General features: G+C 38.1%; 1 protein-coding gene across 8 annotated transcripts; it reads left to right on the top strand.

The window, feature by feature from the left end:
* Window positions 1-1,370: 1,370 nt before the first annotated feature.
* cep170ba (centrosomal protein 170Ba) lies at window positions 1,371-22,995 on the top strand. Of its 8 annotated transcripts, none has more exons than XM_044143261.1 (19): window positions 1,371-1,615; window positions 3,196-3,333; window positions 4,846-4,935; window positions 6,702-6,780; window positions 7,429-7,487; window positions 7,688-7,844; window positions 10,637-10,765; window positions 12,619-13,101; window positions 13,180-14,033; window positions 14,211-14,369; window positions 15,431-15,569; window positions 15,661-17,271; window positions 17,998-18,244; window positions 18,828-18,933; window positions 19,585-19,701; window positions 19,787-19,875; window positions 20,876-20,969; window positions 21,090-21,141; window positions 21,223-22,995. In XM_044143261.1, exons 2-19 carry the CDS (start codon window positions 3,229-3,231, stop codon window positions 21,444-21,446), a joined length of 4,794 nt encoding a protein of 1,597 aa, XP_043999196.1. In that variant the 5' UTR covers window positions 1,371-1,615; window positions 3,196-3,228; the 3' UTR covers window positions 21,447-22,995. The 8 variants fall into 8 exon arrangements, with proteins under 8 accessions (XP_043999196.1, XP_043999195.1, XP_043999194.1 ...); XM_044143260.1 differs by having other exon boundaries at window positions 12,616-13,101; XM_044143259.1 differs by having other exon boundaries at window positions 1,372-1,615; window positions 19,582-19,701.
* Window positions 22,996-23,014: the final 19 nt, after the last annotated feature.

Raw genomic sequence — 23,014 nt, 5'->3', positions numbered from 1 at the left:
AATAGCAGGTCGCCCATTCGTGATTCTTTATTCTTTGGGACTACAGCTCCATCTAGCGGCCTCAAGACTGTCGAGGGAAATCAGCCTGTTAACCTTGATCTACTCAAAATAAAGTTTCAATTTGGTCTCAGATAAACCAATTTATCTCAGACAAAAAAAAGAAAAAAAAAAAAAAAAGAAAAGAAGAAGATTAAGCTTGTGGCTTTAAATACATGTACTCTGAGTTAATTTTAGAGCGTGATTAAATGACTAAATTTCCAGTTCAATCAAAGTATTCTTTGATTCTGCAAATTCATTTGCAGCCCTGTAAAAGAAATGACAACTTACACGATATCTTAGGCTGTTGTTAATCATATTGAACATTTTCCCATACTTTAAATTAGAATTCAGGTATAAACACAAAAAGTGCTCTTGGCAGGTCCATAGATCGTTTATTGTAGAGATACCTCACTAAGTGGGATTTCGGAGTTTCTTCTTCTGATTACCACCCAAGGGTATTTCTATTTATTTATTTATTTGTTTGTTTGTTTTTCTTTTTTGATGGTGGGGTGAGGCATCTGTCATTCTAATCTGAGATAAGTAAGCGATTCTATAAATGTATCAGTTTCTGTAAAGATTTAAATGACCAATTAATAGTTTGTGATATTTTCAAATGTTTTCCAATAAATAAAGTCACTGAAATTTGTTTTGGCATAGGTGATTCCACATGTTGCCATTATTTTTCCCAAATAGGCATTTTGAATTATGTGTTAGTAGTGATACGTTAAAATTTTTACACTGTCAACAATGGCACCGATTTTGGCCATTTGTTGTAGTAGTCATATTCGACATTTAATCCCCTAACTTTAAATGTCCAAATCTGTGACTGTAAAAGTGGAAATGATAAATTTGAATTCCAATCTTATGACTTCAAATGCCATTATTAGATCAAGACAAAAGTTTAAATTTCAGAATTATGACTTGAAATGACTTTGAATTTCATTACTATGACTAAAATTCAAAACTTAATCTCAAATACTATTATTTTAAAATTTTCAGTTGTAACTTTAAATCCCATTATAACTTAAAACTTAGGCCGTATCATGAAACTTTGTAATCAGAACTCATAATTAATTTGAATCTAATTATTTTGATACTGAATGCCATGTAATGCTGAAAGTCAAATCTTGAATTTCAAGTGTGAGACTGAATCTCATCTTCATAAGTTTCAAAACATTTGCAATTTGATTCTTTCGAATGGTGGAAATATTCTCCCTTAAATTGGTATCACACTGAAGTGGAAAAGTTTGGCACCTTAGCAAGGCGTACCACAGGGGGCGTGGCTATTCGTTTTGCTGCGCTCGGAATTCCGTCAAAGTAAGACCTCTGTCTTTTCTCTCTTCTCAGATTAAACCAGTTTGATGGGACGTTGTCGTCACCATGTCGGGACTAGACGCTGGAGGCGTTTGGAGGAGAGTTTAGCTCGTTGTCATTCCCAAAAGGAGGAAGAGGGTGTGTTGGACGTTACCTGGCCCGAGTCACCTGTTGGTTTCTCATGTCGGTCGTCGAGTTTCATTGACGTTACGACATTAGAACACTGGCTTCACTAAGGCGTAAAACAGAAAAGGCGTTTAAGGTGAGTCTGTACTCCTGTTGGAAACAAATCATTGGAGAGAAAGCTTGTTGCGGTATAAAGAAGTTGACAAGCGTTAGCTAAACAATACCGTCAGCGAACACTAGCTAGGGACATTTCAGACAGCAGGGTGTCTCTTACGAGAAAATACACAAGTTGAGAATATAAATATTTACGAGTAATTTTGTCAATAATATTTAGCTTAGTAATGTTACAGGAAGTAAAGTCTCCACTGAAAGTTTTAAGTTGTTAGCTAACGTTCATAGATTGAGATTCAATTGACATGTTTACTAGCGTGTTGCAAGTTAAAATGTATTTATATCTCAGTTGATTAGATCAAATCCCATTCTGAAATGTGTTGACTTTAAAATGTTGTCAGTTTCTTAAATAATGTCTTTAAAAATGTCTGCCACTAAGTGACTTGTGGCCTTTATTGGATTGATTACTTAAGATAAGACGTGGGTTAATTCTGTGCTGATACTCCCTTATGTTAAATAGAAGAGGTGAAGTTATACAAAAACTAATTTAAAAAATAGATAATATGTTGTGTTTATCAACATAAATATTACATTATCACAAATGGAAACACCAGCTGGCAAGAAATGGTTGGTTAAGACAGCTTAGATTAATTTGACATTAATCTCAGCCAAACCTGTCTTTTTTTGCAAACATGTTCTTTATGATAACATGTTTGCAAAAACATGTTATCATAAAGAACAATCCATTATTCATTGCTATATGGAGAAACAATCACATATTATAAAACGTAAATGCAATAATACTCTTTGAATTATACCAATACCATGTTTGTAGATTTAAAACAGTAGATGGGTTTAGTATTTTTAAAGAATAGATTTTGGCTAATTGATGTTTTATTTACTTTTAAACCTGTTTTAAAAAAACTGATTCCAAGTCCCCAAAATCATTCAAATAATTATTTACCTATTTTATTTTTTAAATATTGAACTTTCAACAATCAAACTCAGAAAGACACTGGAATTTTCAAATTTTCTGCTCAAAACTAAAATGGTTCATGGTTAGTAAATGCATCAACTGACAGCATGTTTTATTAAGTTTTTTTTCCAAGTTTAATAAAAGTAAACTAAGGACTTTTTGACAGGTTTCATCCTTAATTCCTTTACTTGTTGTTTGATTCCAAAACGATTGCTGCAGATTTGCTGAGTGTAACATGTCTTTTACAAGAATATTAGATATATTATGTATTAGTTATTTTAGTTCGCTACGTAGACTTATACAAATACAGAATAAATACCAGCTAAATCTGGTAGTGGTTGACAAATATTATGGTTATTGTGCAGAATATTGTCCATTTTTTGCTATTCTGCTCTTTATTAAGACAAGTATACCAGGCTAGTATAAGCTACTTCATTAGTCAGGCTATCTGCTCAAGTAGTCAGCCTGCAGCTGGGAAGTTAACAGCTTGTAGCCAACTTTTCAGAACAGTTACCTTAACATGAGTGAAAGGTGATTGGTAAATTATCCAAACAGATTAAGTACTTTCAATGTATTTAGGATAAACCTGAATATAAAATTGATGGATATGTTGTATGTTTTGTTTCCAGGATGCCAAAAAAATCCTGACACGTGGCCCCAACATGAGCGTCACATCATGGTTCCTGGTCAGCAGCTCAGGTACGCGCCACCGGCTGCCCCGGGAAATGATCTTTGTTGGCAGAGAAGAATGTGAGCTGATGTTGCAGGTGAGTCAAAATGCTGCTGTGAAGTAAAGTTCAGATGACAAACGGTGTTCAGTATGTAAACGAAGGTTAAGAAATGTTCTGAGCCCTTCTTAATAATGTCTGACTATAAGCTCCACTAGGCTCCCATTTGAAATGCAGCTATGTCATTTCTCTGTGTTGTTTTTTTTTTTTCCACATTTCCTTGTGGTCTTTGCATGATAATTTCCTTCTCAATCTGTATTTAGGGCAGTAAAAGAGGAATGCACTCTCTAAGGCAGCTTGTACAGTTATTTGGTGTGTTGAGCACAGAAATGCCCTGCTAAACCACAGAAGTTTCTTAGATTAAAACGTTATGCTGATCCACGTTTAGTCAGTGGTGCTAGCAGAAACGCCCCCACAGTTTCTTACAGCCTTCACCAATGCATGCCTTTTCTATTTCTCACTTGAATCTGACCTGGGGCAGCCAGTTTGTGGCCCAAATAGTTTAAAATCTTTTTGTGGCTTTTCTGAAAGATGAGATTTCTGTTTTGCATGACGAACAAAAATTCCACTTATGTGAAGTTGTTTTAAATAGCATTATTTAGGGCCTGGCTGTTTGATTTCTATCTGTATGGGCATTCCTTTCTAACAAAAATCCTGACGTTTACTTTGTTTCCACTTCAGTGATGTTTTTAATACTTGTCAAAGTTCAGACTTTCTCATTCTGATAATGGGAGCAAAGTGAAACTTTGAGCCATTGAGTTAAGACTGTGTTATTCTTGTTATCCCTCAAATAAACTAATCAAAAGTGCAAAGCAGCTGATAAACCCATCACTGTGAGCAGGGCAGTGTTTACAAGCCACCTAAAAACTTTAAGGCACTATCAGAAGCATCTGAATAGTTGTTCTCTGTGAGTCCAACATTTTTCACAATAAAACTGCCAACGGTCCCTTTGAGGACAGTGCAAATTTGGCAAATTAATTTGATAATCAGTCACAGTTTCTCCTTTTTCTTTGACAGAGAGGCCCAGGATGCTAATGAGCAGAAAAAACTGAGTCAGATCAGTAATGTGCTCAGTCTGTGTAAAATAAAGGGAGGCAGGTCTTTGCTCTGTTGTTATCTGTAAAAATAGTTTAATACATGAGGAGGACCTACTTTAGATTTACTTTAGTTTTGCCACAAATTCTCAGTTAGCTTGTCTTTACATGATCCATGCTAACACTTGAATATACTTTGATCTACACCATTCCATTGTATCTCAGGCTCTAGGTGTTCACCTGTTTCTTTGCATCCTAGTTGACTTTAGCTGGTGCTCTGTCAAAAATTTGGTCTTGAACAGGATTTTTTTTTATCTGTCCCTGAGTCCATACAGGAACCTAATTTAATAACATTTTTATTTATTAAATTAATGCACTGCTGACTGTCAGTAGGTGTACCATTCAGTGTTGCTTTTAATCTCTTTTTCTTTTGAAGTTCCTAAATAATTAATTCAGCTACACATGGTGTTTGGGCCACTATTTAAGTTGTACTTTCTTTCTTACTTTTCTCTTGCAGTCTCGCAGCGTGGACAAACAGCATGCTGTGATCAACTATGACCAAAACCGAGACGAGCACATGGTGAAGGACCTTGGCAGCTTGAATGGGGTGAGTTACTCCATCCTGAGCACCACAGACGCTACAGACGGCTGTTAGAAAAGTGAAAACCAGCAAATTGGCATGTCCTGGAGCCAGGGCTTCATTGTATTTTACTCTGTGTCCTTCTCCCGTTACCGCTGTGCTGCCACTACACTGCACCATTATCCCACTCAAATCCAGAGTTGGTCATTGGGAGAAACTGGTCATTGTTGTCACGGAGTGTTTCTTGTGAGCTCAGTAACTGCAGACGAGATGAATTAGAGTAGAACAGTGTGGAGACCTGTAACTGAAATCCACTAACCTACATTTAGTCACGGAACAAAATCTGCTCTTTGTGGGCCGTGTTTTACTTGTTCCTCCAGATTTTGGGATCTGATCAGAAACACTAGAATCCTTTTCTTCCATGCTTACTTGAAAGAGAAAGAAAACCAATAGAGATCAATCAGTTGTTATTTTCATCTCACCAGTATGGAAGTATAGAGAGGGTTGCTGTTGCGTAATGTAATCCCATCTCCTAGTGGATTAATTGTAGTGAGAAAAAAACACTTTCAGGACTAGATTGCATGGAACAAGCAGGCAGTTCATCTGAGTTGTCACATATTCATTGTAAAAATTACCGGTATGTGTGTATATGATATATATATTTTCATAAGTCTTTAACTTTTTCACACCCACTTGCTACTTTTTTTATTTGGATTTTATGCAGCTGACCAACACAAAGTTGTTTGGTTTTTAACATGTTTTCCGAATAAAAATTATAGGTGTGGTGTTGCCTTTGTGTCAGTCCTTTATACTGTAGCTTAAGCGCCTCATTGAGCAAGTGGAGCAACTGCTTTACCAGTCTTAAAAATTATAATTTTTTTTATTCTGATCACCACCCTTTGATGGACAATACTAAGTCTGTTAATGACTATCTGACTTTTTAAGATACTACATCAAAACAAGTAAGCTAACTATTGCTCAGTTTTACTCCCACCCTCCTTCACCATCTGAACTGGTCCAGTCCAGTTTCACGCCATGCACCACAGTCTGATTTGGAAATGCCCAGTCAGACAGCTATGGGATGAATAAGTAAACAAATCTGAGCCTGAATTGGTTTTTAAGTGTTGTAACAACATAGCTGCATTTATGCAGCAGAAAATGTGCATGTACTTGCTCCACTCAGGTCAGGGCTGGACCTACAATACTGTAGCAACATGAGAACACGTGTAGGTGTTATGTAGTCTGTGTGTGTTGCAACAAAGCTTGTAAAGAGTATCCAGTGACTGTTTTCTGATTAATACCAACAATAAACCTTTAAATAAGCTTACTAAATCAACATAAATCCAAGATAACAAACTGACAAAAAGGCAAAACATTTTTTATCAAAAGCATCTAATGAACAACTTTTCATTTCACCCTATCTGCCTATCATTGTCTCAGTATGATGCTTCCATTATGTTTTATTGTGAGGATAAAACATAATGTGTTAGTGATGGGTTAGTTTTCTTCCACACTCAATGGTTCTGCTTGTAGCCCACATAAGTGGATTCTATTTAAATGACTTTCTGGTGGAACTTGTTTGCTTTGGTTTTTATATTGTGGGTATCTGAGTTAAGGGAGCTGGATACATACACTAAACATTTATCAGATTTGCATTTGTGTAAAAGATTCGAAATTAGTTTTTCTTCCAATAAAATTGTCTTAAAGTTTAAGGTTTTAAGAGCCTGAACTGTGAAAAAGTTTATAAATATTTTTGTGAGTCACTATAAAATGTATTGATTTTTGTTTTGCAGACATTTGTGAATGACTTGAGGATCCCGGATCAGACTTACATCACCCTGAAGCTGTCCGACGTTATTCGATTTGGTTATGATATCCTTTTTCATTTATTTCATTCATAGGTGGTTCACATTCTGCTGCTGTTGGGTTAATCCTGACTGAGTGTGCCTTATAATTGTTATAGGCTTTCCTCTGTTGTTACTATAAGCAAATATGTTTAATGATTTTTTTTCTTTCTTCTTATGGATTAATTCTCTGGAGTGAGGATTAATGCAATACATTCAAAACGTTTTGAGTATGGCCAAAAGTTGAAGCACCCTATGACACTCAGAAAACTCACTAGTGGGTAAATTTAGTTAAGATAATGAAAGAGAAGATGGATTTAAATATGCTTGTCAATGCAGTTCAGAACACAGTATGTGTTCTCAGTGAGCAAACTAGAATGAACTAGTCAGATACTTTAATTCAGTCAAGGTATTTTCATCCTATTAATGAGCTAATCTACAGCTATCCATTGTGATCAATATGTTCATATTGTCTTTTTTATTTTTAATTTAGCAAAAGTTCCAACTGTTTTTCCTACAAATCACTGGCTAGCTGCCATTGGGCAGAATCTTCTGCTCTTGGGATATCAGGCTAAATTTAGGCAACAAGTTTTGAGTTTGTTGGTTGAATCTGCTTCTCTAGATTATAAACTGTTGCACTGGTAAAAAAAATTGAGTACTTTAACTTGCTCTGCACATGTCCATGTGTATATCTTGGAGAAGAGTCAACACAAAGTCCCAGAGGAAGCTCTGAAAGTAAGAAATACTGACATCCTGTCTCTTCTCTGTCTTTGAGTGGTTTACTGAAAATGCTCAATGTATTCACTTGGTTCTATGTGTTTAAATTAAGCTACCTCCTTGGATATCCTTCCTTACATAGAAGAGCAGTTCACATCTGTGCTGATTGTTAGCCAGTGTTTTCTCATATCCTGCCTGCCTGTTGTCTGCTTTTGCAGCACGAGAAGTACACCAGCCAACTGCAGCTCAGCATAAAATCTCTGGAAGCCAAGTCAAAGGAAAAACAGCAACTTGAGAGCTCGGAGAAGAACAAAGATGCTGTTTCTAATGTCAAACTGCAGGAAAAGTCTGAGCGCAAGGCCCAGTCACTCACAGGTAAACAATAACAGCAGATATATGCTTGTGGGAAAGCAGTATGGTAAAACCAAACCCATGTGCTATTGAGTAGAACAGTTCTACATTAAGTGGATTTGAATGTCCTGTTCTATCACAAGGAAAGAGGAAGTCTTAGTGAGCCTCCATGTGCCGGTCAGCTTTGGTTAGAGATCCCCTGATAGAGCAGTGGAGGCTTTTTTTATTAAGAGCTTCCCTGGTGTGAGATTAGGACGGCATGTTAAGAGAGAGGCTGAAGCGACAATCCTGTGGTGTCTGGAAAGGAATCGATCATGACATCCCCAGCCTGACGGGATGAGTGAGTTTGGAGTTGAGGACAAGCGTCCTTATCTCTCTCAGACATGCCTGGCTGCTAACTAGAGTTGGGGTGCCAGCAGAGATGACTGGTTCTTGTTGTTGTGGAAGATCTGGAGGTGAAAACCTGTATTTGAACTCTCTCACATTCTGCTCTTAGATTTGCTTGTTTAATCCTGTTTTACAGTGTTGACATCAGGGAAACAGTGAGACAACTGTCTGCTCAGTGGAAGCACTTTGTGAATGAGATTCATTCACACTGACTCAACTATTGCAGCTGTGGTTTATTTAGCTGTACGCCCTTTGAATGTGGTGGGAAAAACTTCCACTTGTGCTCAAAATAGATTTATTTTTTTTCTACTGGAGCTTCATGCTCTTCTAGAAACAAGTAATTTCAAACTCAGAACTTTTTCACCATTAAGTTTGTTGGTTCACATACAGTTACTGACTGCAGTCAGCTGTTTATTTTGCTGTTGTGAGCCAGCTCTCAAAAGACAGATAACCAAACTAACCTTCGCCTGTCTTTCTGTGTGTACTGACACATTAAGATAAGGATGCTGTTTCAAAGCTCGCCTGAGAAGCTAAAGCTAAAGTTGCAACAGCAACTTAGCTTCTACTTTTGTTGATAGGCAGTGTGTTTGTGTGGGAGCATGTGTAGAAAGGCCTCTATAGCATGAAACCTTCTTTTCATATCTCTGTTGACTTTTATGCAAATTCATTCTCTTCAGATGAAGCTACCCTACACTTTTTTCCTACTGTGGAATGAATGTGTTAATCTGGCTTTCTCTGCTACTGAAAGAACTATTGTATTTTTTCTTCAGGGTGTTGGTACTCCTTTTTTGCTTGCAGGATGTGGAGGGGATCCAAACCTCGAGCTGCTTCAGGGCAGGATGCTCCAGCTGTACAGTGTTTGTGGTTCAGTCAGGCCTACTTTACCCCAAAATGGTTTGGGGCAGTTTAGTACTTAAGAGAAAGAGCATGAGATATCCTGAGTGTATTCCAATGCAATAAACTTTAATTTTAGAAAACCATCTATTTAGGAGTAGCTGAGTTTGCGCTTTGAAAAATTATGTTATTTGTATGTTGTTGTTCTTTTCAGGTCTAGATAGCACAGAGAACACAGAGTATTGAAAATGTATTTTCAGACTTTATTCTGTCTTAAAGCATGAAACCATCCTTCTGACAATCCATCCATCTTTCTGCACATCCATCCATTTATTTGTCTGGCCATCTGTTTGTCCACCTGTCCATGCCTCCCTCTATCAATTTATCCATCTGTCCAAATTTTTGTCCATCTTCCCTTCTGCCCATCCCTTCCTTTTTCCATCCATCATTTTGTGTCTTTGTTCCTGTATCCATCTATCCAATCAATTCTTCTGTCCATCAATATTTTATTCAGTCATTAATCAGTCCAGCCATCCATTCCATCACTTGTCTATTTGTTGATCCATCTAACCTTTTAAGTACATTTATCTTTCCTTTGTCCCTTAGTTCGCTATGATTTTTGTACCTTCCTTATTGAAAGTAGAAGAAAGTAGAAATAGTTTTATAAAGAATACATAGGAAAGTTTTGGATTAATATATTTTAAAGAGATTTGAAAAGGACAGAGAACTCTGAAAACTTGAGTCTGAAAAAGTATGGAATTTTGACATAAAAAGCATCTCATGTTTATGTTTAAAGATATGCTTTACATATTTATTTTCTTCTTTAATAAATAATTATCTTTAACAATCTCATCATAACTCAGGAGAGGGCACTTTGCTGTGCTTGTGCATGTTTTCTTGAGCTAAAACAAAAGAACTGAGTAAGAGGAAAGGAATTGGTAACATGCCCTTGTTCTTCTTTTGTCACTGTGTTTACATCTTACTGCATGTATCCAAGGCAACAGTGGTAAAGTGTTTCTAATGCCTGTGTTTGTGGAGCCATATTAAACCTCTAAACAGCCTGTTTGGTCCTATGTATCACGCCAAAAACGCAGCTCTTAGATTATCTGATTAATCCATTATGGGCATGCTGGAATGTGAGTGGAAGTGTGCCAGGTTACATGGCAACACCAAAGCAGGAAAACTCTTCTTTGTACTGCAGTAATAAGAGTTTAAACTGCATGTATTAGAGTGTCTGTGTCTACAAGGTGGCTTGATTTATTATGTTTTTATGTTCTGTATTATTTCTTTCTTTTCATGGAAGATTAGGATTAACTACGCTGTCATCTCATGAGATGGATTAGATTAGGTGGTCTGCATGATACCACTGGTACAGCAGTTTAACCCCTTTAAGTCATGGGAATGTGTAACAAAACTAAGTGCTGCAAGAAGTGTAGTGCTGCAAATTCTTATAGTTTCTCAATACAGATTTTAGTTTCTCTCATAATAAAAAAAATAATGAACAAATTTCTGTTGTTCTCTAGTGTTGGTATATATGCCTGAGTACATACGGGGGCATATGTACTGAGTCTGAGTATAAATGATTTGTCTTCCAGCTTCTACAGATTCTCCGATTTCTAAACCCACTCCTCTATATGGCCAACCTTCCTGGTGGGGGGAAGATGAGGAACAAGCCAACACAAAGCAGAACAGAGGTGGAAAAATGCCAGAAGATGAGGCTTCAGGTCAGAGAATGCATTCTATGTTCGTACAGTGAACATAGAACTTATCTTTATAGTAGATATCTGAAGGTTTCGGGTCAAAAATAAAATGCTGCTTTATACTAAATATAGCACTTGGAATTGTGGTCCAAAACTTAAGGTTAGTTTAATAGCACTATCTTCTACAAGGTTTTGATACATTTTATCCAGATATGGATGTTTCATGGTACATAATGGCTTCTGATTTACCATGCTGATTTCACATTTAGAACATGACCAGTCTCAGCAGTTCCTTCAATGCTGCTGTTGTCATGCAAGACCAAGAATTAACCAGTTTATTCCTGGCCTTTTTTTTTTTTACCAATTTTTGTCAGAAATATCCATTGTTTCTGCAATTATGAATGACTGCTTACATATGATTCTGTCCAACTGTTTGTGTATTTAATATTTATTTCCCCTATTTGGTGAAATCTATCTAGGAAAGTTTAACTTTGTAGGTAATGGCAGTTTTTTTATTTTTAACATTGTGTTGGACAAAAACCTTGTACTTCCAAAAATTAACTTTTCAGGGGGTGCTTTAATGTCCATTAATTGTTTGGTCATAGTGATGACTTTTTTTCTACGCATTGAGCAGATATTTATCAATCTATGGTGAGATGTGATTTAATAAAGTTAATTCTCACAAGAAAATTAAAATAAAAAAAAAAACCCAAAAAACTTAAGATTTAGAGACAATTAAATTGTAAAAGATAAATTTGTAATTGAAAATAGTTTTTAAAAGAATTGTGCTGCTGTTTTTTTACATCTCGATAACCTTTATATTTTAACAGTTCAATTAACTAAGTTTATTTATTTTAATATCCACTGTATATACTGTGTTCTCACAGCTATAAGTTGGTGCCATGTGATGATCAGTGCTTGTCACTGAGAGGTGAATGCTTTTAAGCCTTGGGCATGTTGCTGGCTGACAGTTAGGTGTTTGCCATGGCGATGGGCACTGACTGCCTGCTCGCCTCGTGATGGATTATGACCCTCTAAGCTGGTGAAGGGGGGAAGGGTCATTGTTCCCCTCGTGTTGCCCAGAGTGAAGCGGATTAGTACTGCTCAGCTAACCTGCTGTGGACTCTGAGCTTCTGAAGTGATATTTGGCAGTGTCTAACCAGGAACTAAGACCAGCTGTTTTCTCATATTAACAGCTGGATCATTTGGTATTGGTTTATTGATTAACAATTACAAGGTAATTTAAATGTTTGGTTTAGGTAGGACTGGACAATAAATTAATAGCAATACAAATTGAGATAGACATGTAATCAATATCAAAAGATAATGCATCTGATAGAATGTTCAATAATTTCACTGAACTCTGACTCGGAATCATATGGCATTCTGGGAGATGTAGGCAAAGGAAAGGCTCTAGCTATTCAAACTCTCACAGCCAGCTAAGTAAGGTTGGTGGCATCAACTCAGTCACTCTTTGGTTACCTAGCAATAACCTGGTGAGTAACTTGCGCAGCAGCAGTTTAAGGTTTTGCCACAGTGCCTCACAATTGCTTTAAAATAAAAACAGCATGGAGTGAAAACTGGATAAAACAGAAAAAGTCATACTGACAGTGTGGCAGTACTTATGATATTTAAAACAAAAAACGAATCAATAATTATTAATATCGACTGATATGAAACACTTATGTTGTGTTATGTTTTTCAGCCATGCATATATTTAGGTTGAATTGTTTTTTTAGGAATGGATCCACACTCATTCCAAATAAAAAGGTTAAATTTAACTTTTACTTCTATTTTCTTTAAGGTGTTTTCCTTGCAGTTTGTCCAAATAACAGACAGATTTATCACTTTGTCTTTTTATCCTTTTTTTGCAGCAGAGCCTTCAAGACATGAGGTGAACCATTCTCAGTCAGACACTCAGGCCAAGGCCATGTTCTCCTTCCGTCGAGAGCCCAGCTACTTTGAGATCCCAACAAAGGAATTCCTGGAGAAACCTGCAAAAGGCCCAGACTCACAGGTTCACGAGGTGCCAACAAAGGATACCTCAGATCCCACACAGTTTGTCCCCTCCACGCCCACACCTCCGGTCGTCCAGAGCCACGCCTCTTTCACCATTGAGTTTGATGAATGCAGTCCAGGTAAACTGAAGATCAAAGACCATGTAACCAAGTTTGCCCTTCGCCAGCAGCGTAAGCAAACCTCCCCCGAAGCACCTTCCACTCCTACAGAGGTGATGTCAGCAAAGAGCAAAGTAGCTGATTGGCTGGTCCAAAGCAATGCAAGCATGATGAGGAGAAAGTCAAAGGGTGAAAATATGTACACCACAAATAGTCACTCATCAGATCTGAAAATAAGGGATGGTAAGTCCTCTATAAACTTCTGTTAAATTTGATATTGAATGATAATTGTCTTGCTTAAGCATTTCTGTCTGTCCTCAGCAAACTGCTACGAGAACGGATCTCCTGGTGAATCTGAGCCAGTCAACGCAAATGAGTCCCTACAATCCGAATCCCAATATGTGTTGCACAGTTCCCCTAAAACCTCAATTACTTCTCCAGGATTAGAGGAACCTCTGTCTTCCTCTCCACCAGAATCCCAGTCTCTTTCCATTCATAGCAAAGTAGAAGCAAAACAAGCCTTCGTCATCGAGTTCTTTGATGATAACTCAAGAAAGAAGCGCTCTCAATCTTTCACACATACTGCCGGCCCACCTGAGCCCTCAAACCTCCGGATCCAGCAGGAGCAAAAGAGCTCAAGCCCAAATACAGAGAGAAATGCCTCATCTTCATCCTTCACCACTCCACCAACCCAGCGTTTCACTATTCCACTGAAAGGGTCCGATTCTTCAGGGTTTCAAAGAGCTGGCTCTCTACGACGGGAAAAGACAGAAGAAAGGTTCAGCACCAGTTTTTCCTCTCGCTCTTCTTCTTCTGTTTCTGTAAGACCCTTTAGCAGCGTCGGTCGGAGGTCCAAGCTTGCGAAGGAGTTTAATGCTGAATTACTCAAGCAGAAAGAAAAATTTTCTTCTCCTAAAGCAGCTCAAGGAGTTGTTTCACAGTCTGAACAGAGCCAAGTGAGCCCCTCTCCATCTGAAGGACATCTCCACCCACAGGCATCCTCCTCTATTCACCCACCTGCTCCCTTAAGAACCGCTGTCATGCCTGCTCAAAATGTGGAAGGCAGAAGCCCCAGAAATGAGGAGGACGACAGTCTGAGTGATGCGGGAACTTACACTATTGAAGCAGATGTTCAAGATAAGGAGCTGGAAGAGGCACGCAGCAAGATCGGCCAGGCAAGTTTCTCCATCGTACTTATTTTCCATGGTACAGAAAAGTTCTTCATGGCTAAAGTTCACCACATGTCGCTTGAACTGAAGTACCCTCTCCTTATTGTTCACAAGCATCTTCTTATGTGATCATGAAATGTTTGCAGCTTCATCTTCATCCTTGCAATGCTTTGTTCCTGACAGGTGTTTGGTGTTGTTGAGAACCCAGAGCAAATGAGCCAGGCTGAAGCAGAAGCATCCTCTGCATTTAGGCCTGTTACTGATCAGGGCAGGGAGGAGTATAGGCAGAGTAGCTGTGGTGAGGGTATTCCAGCTCCAAAGCAGGGACATAGTCTGGTAAAGGTAACTTCATCTGCTTTGGCTTTGATCGGGGTTGAAAAAATGTTGACTCATTAAATCTAATCAATATTTTGAATAGAGATGCACTGGAACAGATTTTATAAAGCTCTGATATGCTGATTTGTGGTTGGGAACTACAAAAAGGTCAAATGAATTTTCCCTGATAGAAACTTCAACTGTCTTTGAAGTAAAATAACCATAATTAAAAGAAACCAAATTTCTCAAAGTTACTTGGATATGTCTCTGTGCTTTACTACAAATATATCTACAAATGCAGTGAAATCCTCCAGGTTATGAAAGACATGTAAATTTTTAAACAACCTGTCTGAAGAGAATTACAGCATTTACAAGACACATTATAGGTCCTATTACATACATTACTAATGTATTATCTCCCTTGATACTAAGTCCTTACTCTTTAGTTTTGTGTCAAATACATTTGAACTACTTAAAATGATAAAACAACATCTTTGTTTTAAACAATGTTGAGCTTCTTAATATTTTCTGAACTTTTCCTAAAGTGCAGCCTCTGTAAATATTGCATGACAATCATGTAGGCTGATGGTTTCCTGATAGAAGAATATTTGTTTAAACACCTTTCTGGTACTGAAAATGGCTAATATTAAGTTTTCAGCTCTGTCACAGCTTATGTGATGAATAATGTTGTTGGGCGAACTTCCAAGCGGTTAGATATGGCTCTTTTCTTGATTTAAAGAAATAGGTCAGATTTTAGATCCTTAAGAGAAAGTGTAAAATGGTTTAATTTCAGTCACCAGCTGATTTCTCAGTGCATCTCTATGTCCGAGAAATTAATTTACAATGAGGTCTTGATTTAGCTTCTTGATCCATACTCTCTTATAGGTGTTTCTCTTCTGTTTCCTTTTATTGTCTTTGCTTGAGGCTCTGGGTACTTTTCTGTTTTGGTTTTTCTGATTTTAACCAAATTTTAACTCTTTTTGTAGCTGTTGTGATACATATCTAACACATTAATTCTGGTGTGTTTTATTGTATCTGTGGATATTGTAATATTTAAATATGTTGAATAAGTTGTGTGTTTTACACAGGTTCAGCCAGCAGGTGCCATGGTACAAGGGGCTCCTAAGTGGATGTCTTGCTGGGCCAGCTTGGCAGACAGCTACACAGAATCTGGACCTTCGTCTGGCCTCTTTGACATGTTGACCCAGATGGAACCATCAGGAGGGGGTAAGCCACCTGAAGAGAAATGAGTTATTTGAAATGATAATGAGGCACACTGATGAATATGAACGATATTTAATATTTGTGTTCGCTACAGCCCGGGGTACAATCAGTCAGAAGAGCACAGTCAGTCAACATCAGGACCATTCGGATGCAGATAGTCCAAAGTCTAGACGCATCCTTCCACCTGTACCCCACGGGGACAAGAGTGACATTCCGACTCCCAGCATCCATGTTCATTACAACCCTAGCACAACATTCAATTTAGAGGAAACTACCTCAACAACCCCAACGCCTGATGACAGTGTTCATAGGTTAAGTGTACAGGATGACGTGGAGCCTGACAGCCTTAGTGATGCCAGCAAATCAGATGATGGATCCATTGTAGAGCAGAGTAGGAGGGAGTTGTTTGATGCAGAAGACAAGCAAAATGAAGACAGACTTAGGGTTCCTTTTAAGTCCACATCTTTTTATATTGGGTCAGAGGAAGAGTCCAGATCACAGCAAGTAGGCTTTAAAATTAGCACTCCTAAGGCTGAGAGGAAGTCTGTTTCGAGAGTCATCTCATCAGCCACTCTAACTAAGCAGAAAGGCATTCAGAACTCTAACATGAAGCACATTGCTTCTGCTCCCACATTGGACCAGAGGACAGAGAGTCCAGAAGGTAAAGAAGCTGCAGCTCCACCTTTCATCAGACAGGAGAGCTTCACCAAGGAGAGGTCCAGTAATCCCAGACTGCCAAACATTTCTAGTCTGCCAGTTCAGAGAGAGCCAGGTGCCGGGTTATTCCAGGGGAGCAGCAGTCAGGACACTCGTACTTACCTCAAACAGACGGAGGATGTTCTGGCTGTTCTGGAGGCCAAACTCCAAACAGGACCACCAGTGACAACTCCGTCCCCCGTAATGGACTCTCTGTCGGGAGACTCTGATGTGGATACTTCCAGCACTGTCAGCCAGCACAGCAATAAAATCAAAACACACACATTTATTAAAAAAGCATCAGCTGGTAACCTTCATAGAGACAAGATTACTCATCCTAATCAAGAGACAAATAATCAAACTGAAAAGCAACACTCTTATGGTTCAAATAGTGGAAACAAGCCAGAACTCATCAGGAGCCATGTTGGACTGAGACGTAGTGTGGGCAAACGCGGCTCAACAGACCTGAGCGATGACCCTTCCAGCTTACCTTACTCCGATCAGGAAAGCAGCAACAACCAAACCCACTACAAATACACGGTGCCTCTTCAGAAGGAGGAAGGCAAGTCCTCCAAAGTGTCTCAGGTGTTAAGCCGTGCCAACAGCTTGTCGGCCCCAAGACCCACCAGGGCCTCCATGCTCCGACGAGCTCGCCTGGGAGAGTCCTCTGACAACGAAGGTACAGAAACTGAGAGAGTAGCACAAGAGTCCTCCACAAAGCAACCTCAGGAAGCCAAGAAACTCTCTAGACTGGATATGCTGGCCATGCCTCGAAGGCGTGCGGGTTCATTCAATGCACCCAGTGACTCAGAAACTTCTTCCGCCCCCCAGTGGACAAGCAGGAACACAAACTTTTCCACCCGCAGCACAGATCAGAGCGGCAGCTCCAGTCAACGGATCTCTACTCCCGGACCAAAACCTACAGAAAGGCCACAGAAGCCAGCACTCAACAAAACCCTGGTTACTCGCACACGCTCGAGCAGCGCCAAATATACCAGCAGCACAGCAAGTAAGTAGACAACAGTCATATATGGTTCTGTTTGACAGAATTAAGAGATAAAGGTAAATAGGAGAATTTTGTCTCTATTCGATGCAGAGTAAATTTATCGTTTATCTATATTCATATGTAAATTAAATGTTATATCTATATAACCTGAGCTAAATATTACTAACTGATCTGCATTTGGATGAAAAATATTACATAAAAATGTGCAGCAACCTTATATAGTCATTTATTATTTATGCTAGTGAAAAGGCATTTATGATGGGAACTGTTTTGGGCATTTTACTAACATCTAAAACACTAACTGCAAAGTATTCATGAAGCATTTATTTCTTATCTGCTCTGGGTTATTGTGTAGTGTTACTTAAAATTAATGCATACAGTTGTTCAAGCATTTCTGCCATGTTGCCATTCTTGTTCTGAACTGTATTAAATGAAAGGTTTCTTGGGATATGTAAGAGTTTTCACTAATGGGTTTTCAGCAACTGTGGAAGTTTTATGTTATACACAATTTGAGCACCTTAGAAAGTCACTGAATTAGTAGGTGTGGGGATGAAGACTTCCGCAGCATCTTTTCTGTCTCTTGCTCTGGGAAATATTTTGGTGACTCGTCTCTGAAAGACATGGTGGTGTGATTTCCAAAGGTATTCCTTCATTGCACTCTCGTTTCTCTCCCTTTCCCCACTTCTCTGTCCTTGTTTGGGATAACTCTAACCAACTCACAACGGCAAGGCTCTAGGAGGCGACACAAGGGCTCTGACTATACCTCTACCTCAGATGAAGAGTATGAATCAAACTGGAGCAATCTTAAACACAAACGCTCCCAACCTTCCTCAGCTTCTCATGGTCCACGCAGTCAGCCTCGACCCCAACCAGTGATTGCCCAGCACCCGAAACTCCGCAGCAGAAACTCTGAGGAGGAGAGCCATGAAGGAGAAGCTTTCCATAATTGGACCAATCACAGTGCTGAAATTGCTCGGTAGGAAATATTGCAAACCCAAAACTTGCCACTTTAAACCAAACAGAAATGCTTTTTAAATTCTTTAAAACTACACTTGTTCTTGATAAAGCTGGAGAAAAATACAGAAATTCACACATTGACCGATATATTTTTTTTCCCAAAATGTAATGAAACTGTAGGCATATTTTGTAAATCTGTAGCTGACCAATAATATAGAGACTGACGTGAATGTACCTGGACATTGAACTATACTCTGGTTTGAAGTGAAACACCTACATTTACATGAACTATTTGGCCTTGGCAGGAGAGCAGTTTGCATTTTACCTTTACAGTAAAATAAATATCTGCATACTTTTATTATGGAGCTAAAGACATGTAACAACAACAGATCATCCTACACTTTCACAAAATGGGTTGAGAACATTAAACAAAACTGTATAATTGCTTTGGCTGCTGTGCAGATAACAGCTTCATCTCAGACATTTTATCTTTTCCACTGACTATAAGGTCAACTTGACTTAAAAAAACACTATGAACTTCTCCCCACTTATTTCATGACATGACTACTTTGATTTTTTTTTTCTGTCTTTCTAAATGTAAGGTTGAGTCAAGACTTGGCCAAAGACTTGGCTATTTTAGCCAGAGAGATCCATGATGTAGCAGGTGATGGTGAAGCACAAACACCTGAAGTGGAGAGCAATAAACAGGTGCATCACATGTGCAGCACACTGACTTTAACATTTTTTGCATTATAAACAGCACTAGGTATTGTCCAGTTTTTAATATGATGCAGTGAAAAATGTATGTTATGATTTAATCTGTAGTTTACAAATGTGAAGATTCAAACATTGCTTTCACAACTCTTTGAAGTCTTTCCCTAACTTTACATATCTATAAATAAATTTTTTTTAAGTGTGGATATTTTTTTACCTCTTTTTATTTGTTTATTTTTTTTCCATTTTTCCTGACTTTCATACACATATGAGGCAATTTTAAAGCAAGGGGGAGAAAATAAATGAATATGGTGTAATAAAATCTCATAGTTATGCAACGATCGAGTTGAGCAGCCAGTACCAATATCTAATTTTCTTTGAGATCTGACCAGCATATTCCATTTTTTTTTTAATGATCAGAATCATGTATAACATTTTTGTTTAGGTTGTTTTCAGCACCAATGAACATGCCATTTAGTGATCAATTTATAGACAAAGAAAAGTTGGAAAAGTGGATTAATCGGTACATCCGTTACATCTGGTGTAGTTGTATAGCTGAACTTCTTCTCAATGGGCCTTGGGTTTAGTCTATTGATTTGTCTTACCAGTGAGACTTGCTTACAAACTTTTATTGCTCTCCAGAAGGTCCCTCATGTCTCAGAGCCTGAGGTAAGCCACCAACAAAGTTCTGCACCGAACAGAGACTCTGACTGGGAATCAGGCGACCAGAACTCCAGACGGTCTGCTCAAAACAGAAAAGAGGTTTGACATAATGATGAGCTGCCTTTCATCTTGGGGTTTTTTAAGCCTTTTGATCTGTAGTGACTGTATCTTTCCTTCTCTGTAGGTCAATGTGGACAGCTTGACGTTGAATCCTGTGTATCAAGTCACAGCAGCCATTAGAGAAAACACAGAGCAACTCGCTGAGAAGATCAAGTAAGATCTGAAGAAAAGACTCCCTGCATGCTTAATCTGACTTGAACTTAGTGTTTACATTGAATATAGAATCTTGTGTAATTAAAATGAGGTACTTGGCCTACTTGGCACTTGGATAAGAGAGAAATGAATGAAACCATCTTTCTGTTACATAGCAAATTTGCAAACTGCTTACTTGTTGGACATGAAAGCCTTTTTAATTTTAGATCTTCAAGGGTGTATATAAGTAATTCTTTTTTGCATGGTAGAACAATATGCAACTATCAATTCATAATACGATGCAGTTAAATACTCGCGTTTATCTGCTCTTCTATTTCTCTCTTAGCTGCATGTTTTTTCAGCCATCAGCAAATTTCTGGGACTAATCCTGCTTTTAAACATGAATCTTTTAATTGTGTTGAAGTCATAGCTTATACACAATCTTAATGGTAGCTACTTTTATTCTTGTTTGATGTGGTTGGGATTATCATCATTTGGGTACTTTCAGTTGTTACTCAAGTTTCTACCATTTATCTGTTGCTCTGTGGTGAAGTATGAGAATTTAAAAGGGTTCTGTCTTCATTATTTTTTTCCCTAATTTTTTTGCACCACACAAACACTACTAGCAGTGAAACATACCCTTAGCATGATGCTACCACCACAGTTTTATGCCTGTTGACACAATTATCTTAGGTTTGAAAACTTCTACTTGGTGCCCACAAGTACTATTTTTGGGTCAAATGGCTCAACATTTGTTTCTTCTAACCATAAGATTTTTCTCTGGACAGGATTTAGCAGCAGCAGATTTCTTCCAAAGTTGAAGGTGTTGAGTTTGGAGCAGAGGCTGCCAGTGAATATTTTCCATAACATGTCATAATTTAAATGGAATATATACCACACTATAGTTTATTTCTGAGCCTTTAACACAATACAGATTTTGCCAATACTATTTTGGTCACATGAATTCAGAATAACCCTGAACAGCAGCTTTTTGACCGTTGCTTTTTATCATCATATTTAGGGTTCTGTTCCAGGACAGATTGGAAATCTCTGAGGACATTGAGGCTCGAATTAATTCTGACACTGACATTACTGTTGGCAGAATTTCCAACAAGGTTAGTATTGTTGTTATTATTATTATTATTATTATTATTGTTATTTTTCATTTCCAGTCTTGCTCATTTTTGTTGGTTCAAAGTGTTCGCTTGAGCGTAGTAAGATGTCTTCTTTTTCAGGAAATGGCATCTATTTTGAAAGAACTTAGGAGGGTTCAGGTCCAACTTGAGGGTGAGTGTCTAAATCTCTTTTCTTAAATCTTAGACATTTTAGTACAAAGAATTAAATTTTATTCTTTTTTTCTTATTTCAGTTATCAACGCAGTCGTGGACCCTAGTGGAACAACTGAAGCCACTAAGACACCCCCCGCAACTGATGCTGCTTCCCCTGAAGTTCAGCCATCCAGAACTTCATCCTCACGGGACTGGAGGACGGTCCACTCTGTCGCCAAACGCGGCGGAGGGCCGAGGCCCAGTGAGAGCGTCAGGAGGGCTGCTGTGACCCCAGATGACCTGCGACAGGGATATTTAGTCTGAAGTCTGCCAACTACAGAAACACACGTTGACCAACTTCTGCTGTGTCTGGTCAGAAGCAGCTGTGTGCAAGTGAAACCTGACAGAGAGGAAGTGAGAGTGGATTTATAAAGTTGTGGTGAGCTCACAGTGTTTTGAAGTGTAGCTTTTAGGAGGATCCACATGAGGTGGTGATTTAAGGAAGTACCTTGACATTTCAGTAAATCTCACCTCGTATTGTTATACTTGATTCCGTGTTGCAGATTGTTCTCTCTATTTGCCAATAAAGTAACTTAATATACATGTGATTTTAAAAACATGTAACTATGTAACTTAATTGAAAATCAGCCTGAGTATAATCATCTCAGGGAAATCTATGCATTTATGTTTAGCCGCAAATCATATTTTTTTAAATAAAACGTTCCGATATTACTGCATTGGTGTTGTCAGAAGCTGCATAACATTTCATTTTTTAATGTTTTTTTTTTCCCAGTGTTTTTGTTTTTGTGCCACATTCCTTTTCTTAGACTACATTTGTTTAGGATTACAAAAGCTATTTATAAGTTGTGTTATGACACTGCAGGAATTTTGGAGAGACTTCGCAGCCTCCTGTGCCAGACTGTTGAATGTTGTTTTACACAGCTGCTTAAAGACAACTAGGTGTGTTTTTTCTTTGGTCATCTTCCCTTTATTCGGGAGCTTACAGCTATTTCTTGCAACCAAGGGTGGAAATCCATCAGGAATGTACAATCTGAATGGGAGGAGGAGCCAACTCCTCTACAGTTAAACCACATCGCTGAACAAAGCAAGTAGTAATTATAGAAACAGCCTGTTTTTTAAACATTCCTGCTTTAAGAAAAAAGGCGCCTTTGAAACTCGTGATTTTTTTTTCTCTCAAAAACTGATTTGGCCAAAGATTATCAATTACTGTAATTTCTTGTTTGTCTAAATCAAATCTTCTGTCTGACTGTGGTAAGAGGATAATTATCCCACCCCTATCTGTTTAGTTCACCATTGAGCAATTTTAGCATTCATGTTGAAAAATTTCTACATAACTGTAAGCCATGATTAGGCTGAGTGTTTAGATGTCTGAACATATCTGTATGTCCCACAAATTACCTCTCAATCTTGCCATTTTGCACCAATGTAGAATGTTTTCCCTCCTATTTATTATTTTACACATTTTAAGAAAAATTTATGTTTTCCTCAATGCACTATGTGTTGCTGACTGTAACTGGGAAGAAACTAAAATGCTGTACAGCTGTGTGGGCTCATATTTCATGCAGACACTAGAAGAGTTGTTTACAAATTCAAACAAAAAAAAAAACATTTACTGTTGGGTTTTTGTTTCTAAATCTGCTGCTGCTTCTTCTTTATGGAGAAGAGTTCATGTCTTGTTTTCGTGCCCCCTGCCCTCAAGTGTTTCTGAGAAAATGAATCTTGTGTCAAATTGAGTTTCCTTTCCCCATCCTAGGTGATTTGGTTGTAATTTACTGGTACCTTTTGATGTTATTCTTTGTATAAGTTATTTAATGATTTTTTGTTATTTCGAATAAATTTAATCACCAAACCATTCAGGTATTTGTGTATTT

This window comes from Gambusia affinis, linkage group LG16 (genome assembly GCF_019740435.1).
Source record: "Gambusia affinis linkage group LG16, SWU_Gaff_1.0, whole genome shotgun sequence".
Lineage (NCBI taxonomy): Eukaryota > Metazoa > Chordata > Actinopteri > Cyprinodontiformes > Poeciliidae > Gambusia > Gambusia affinis.
The sequence above is the reverse complement of the archived record's forward strand: the minus strand, read 5'-3'. Positions and strand labels throughout refer to the sequence as shown.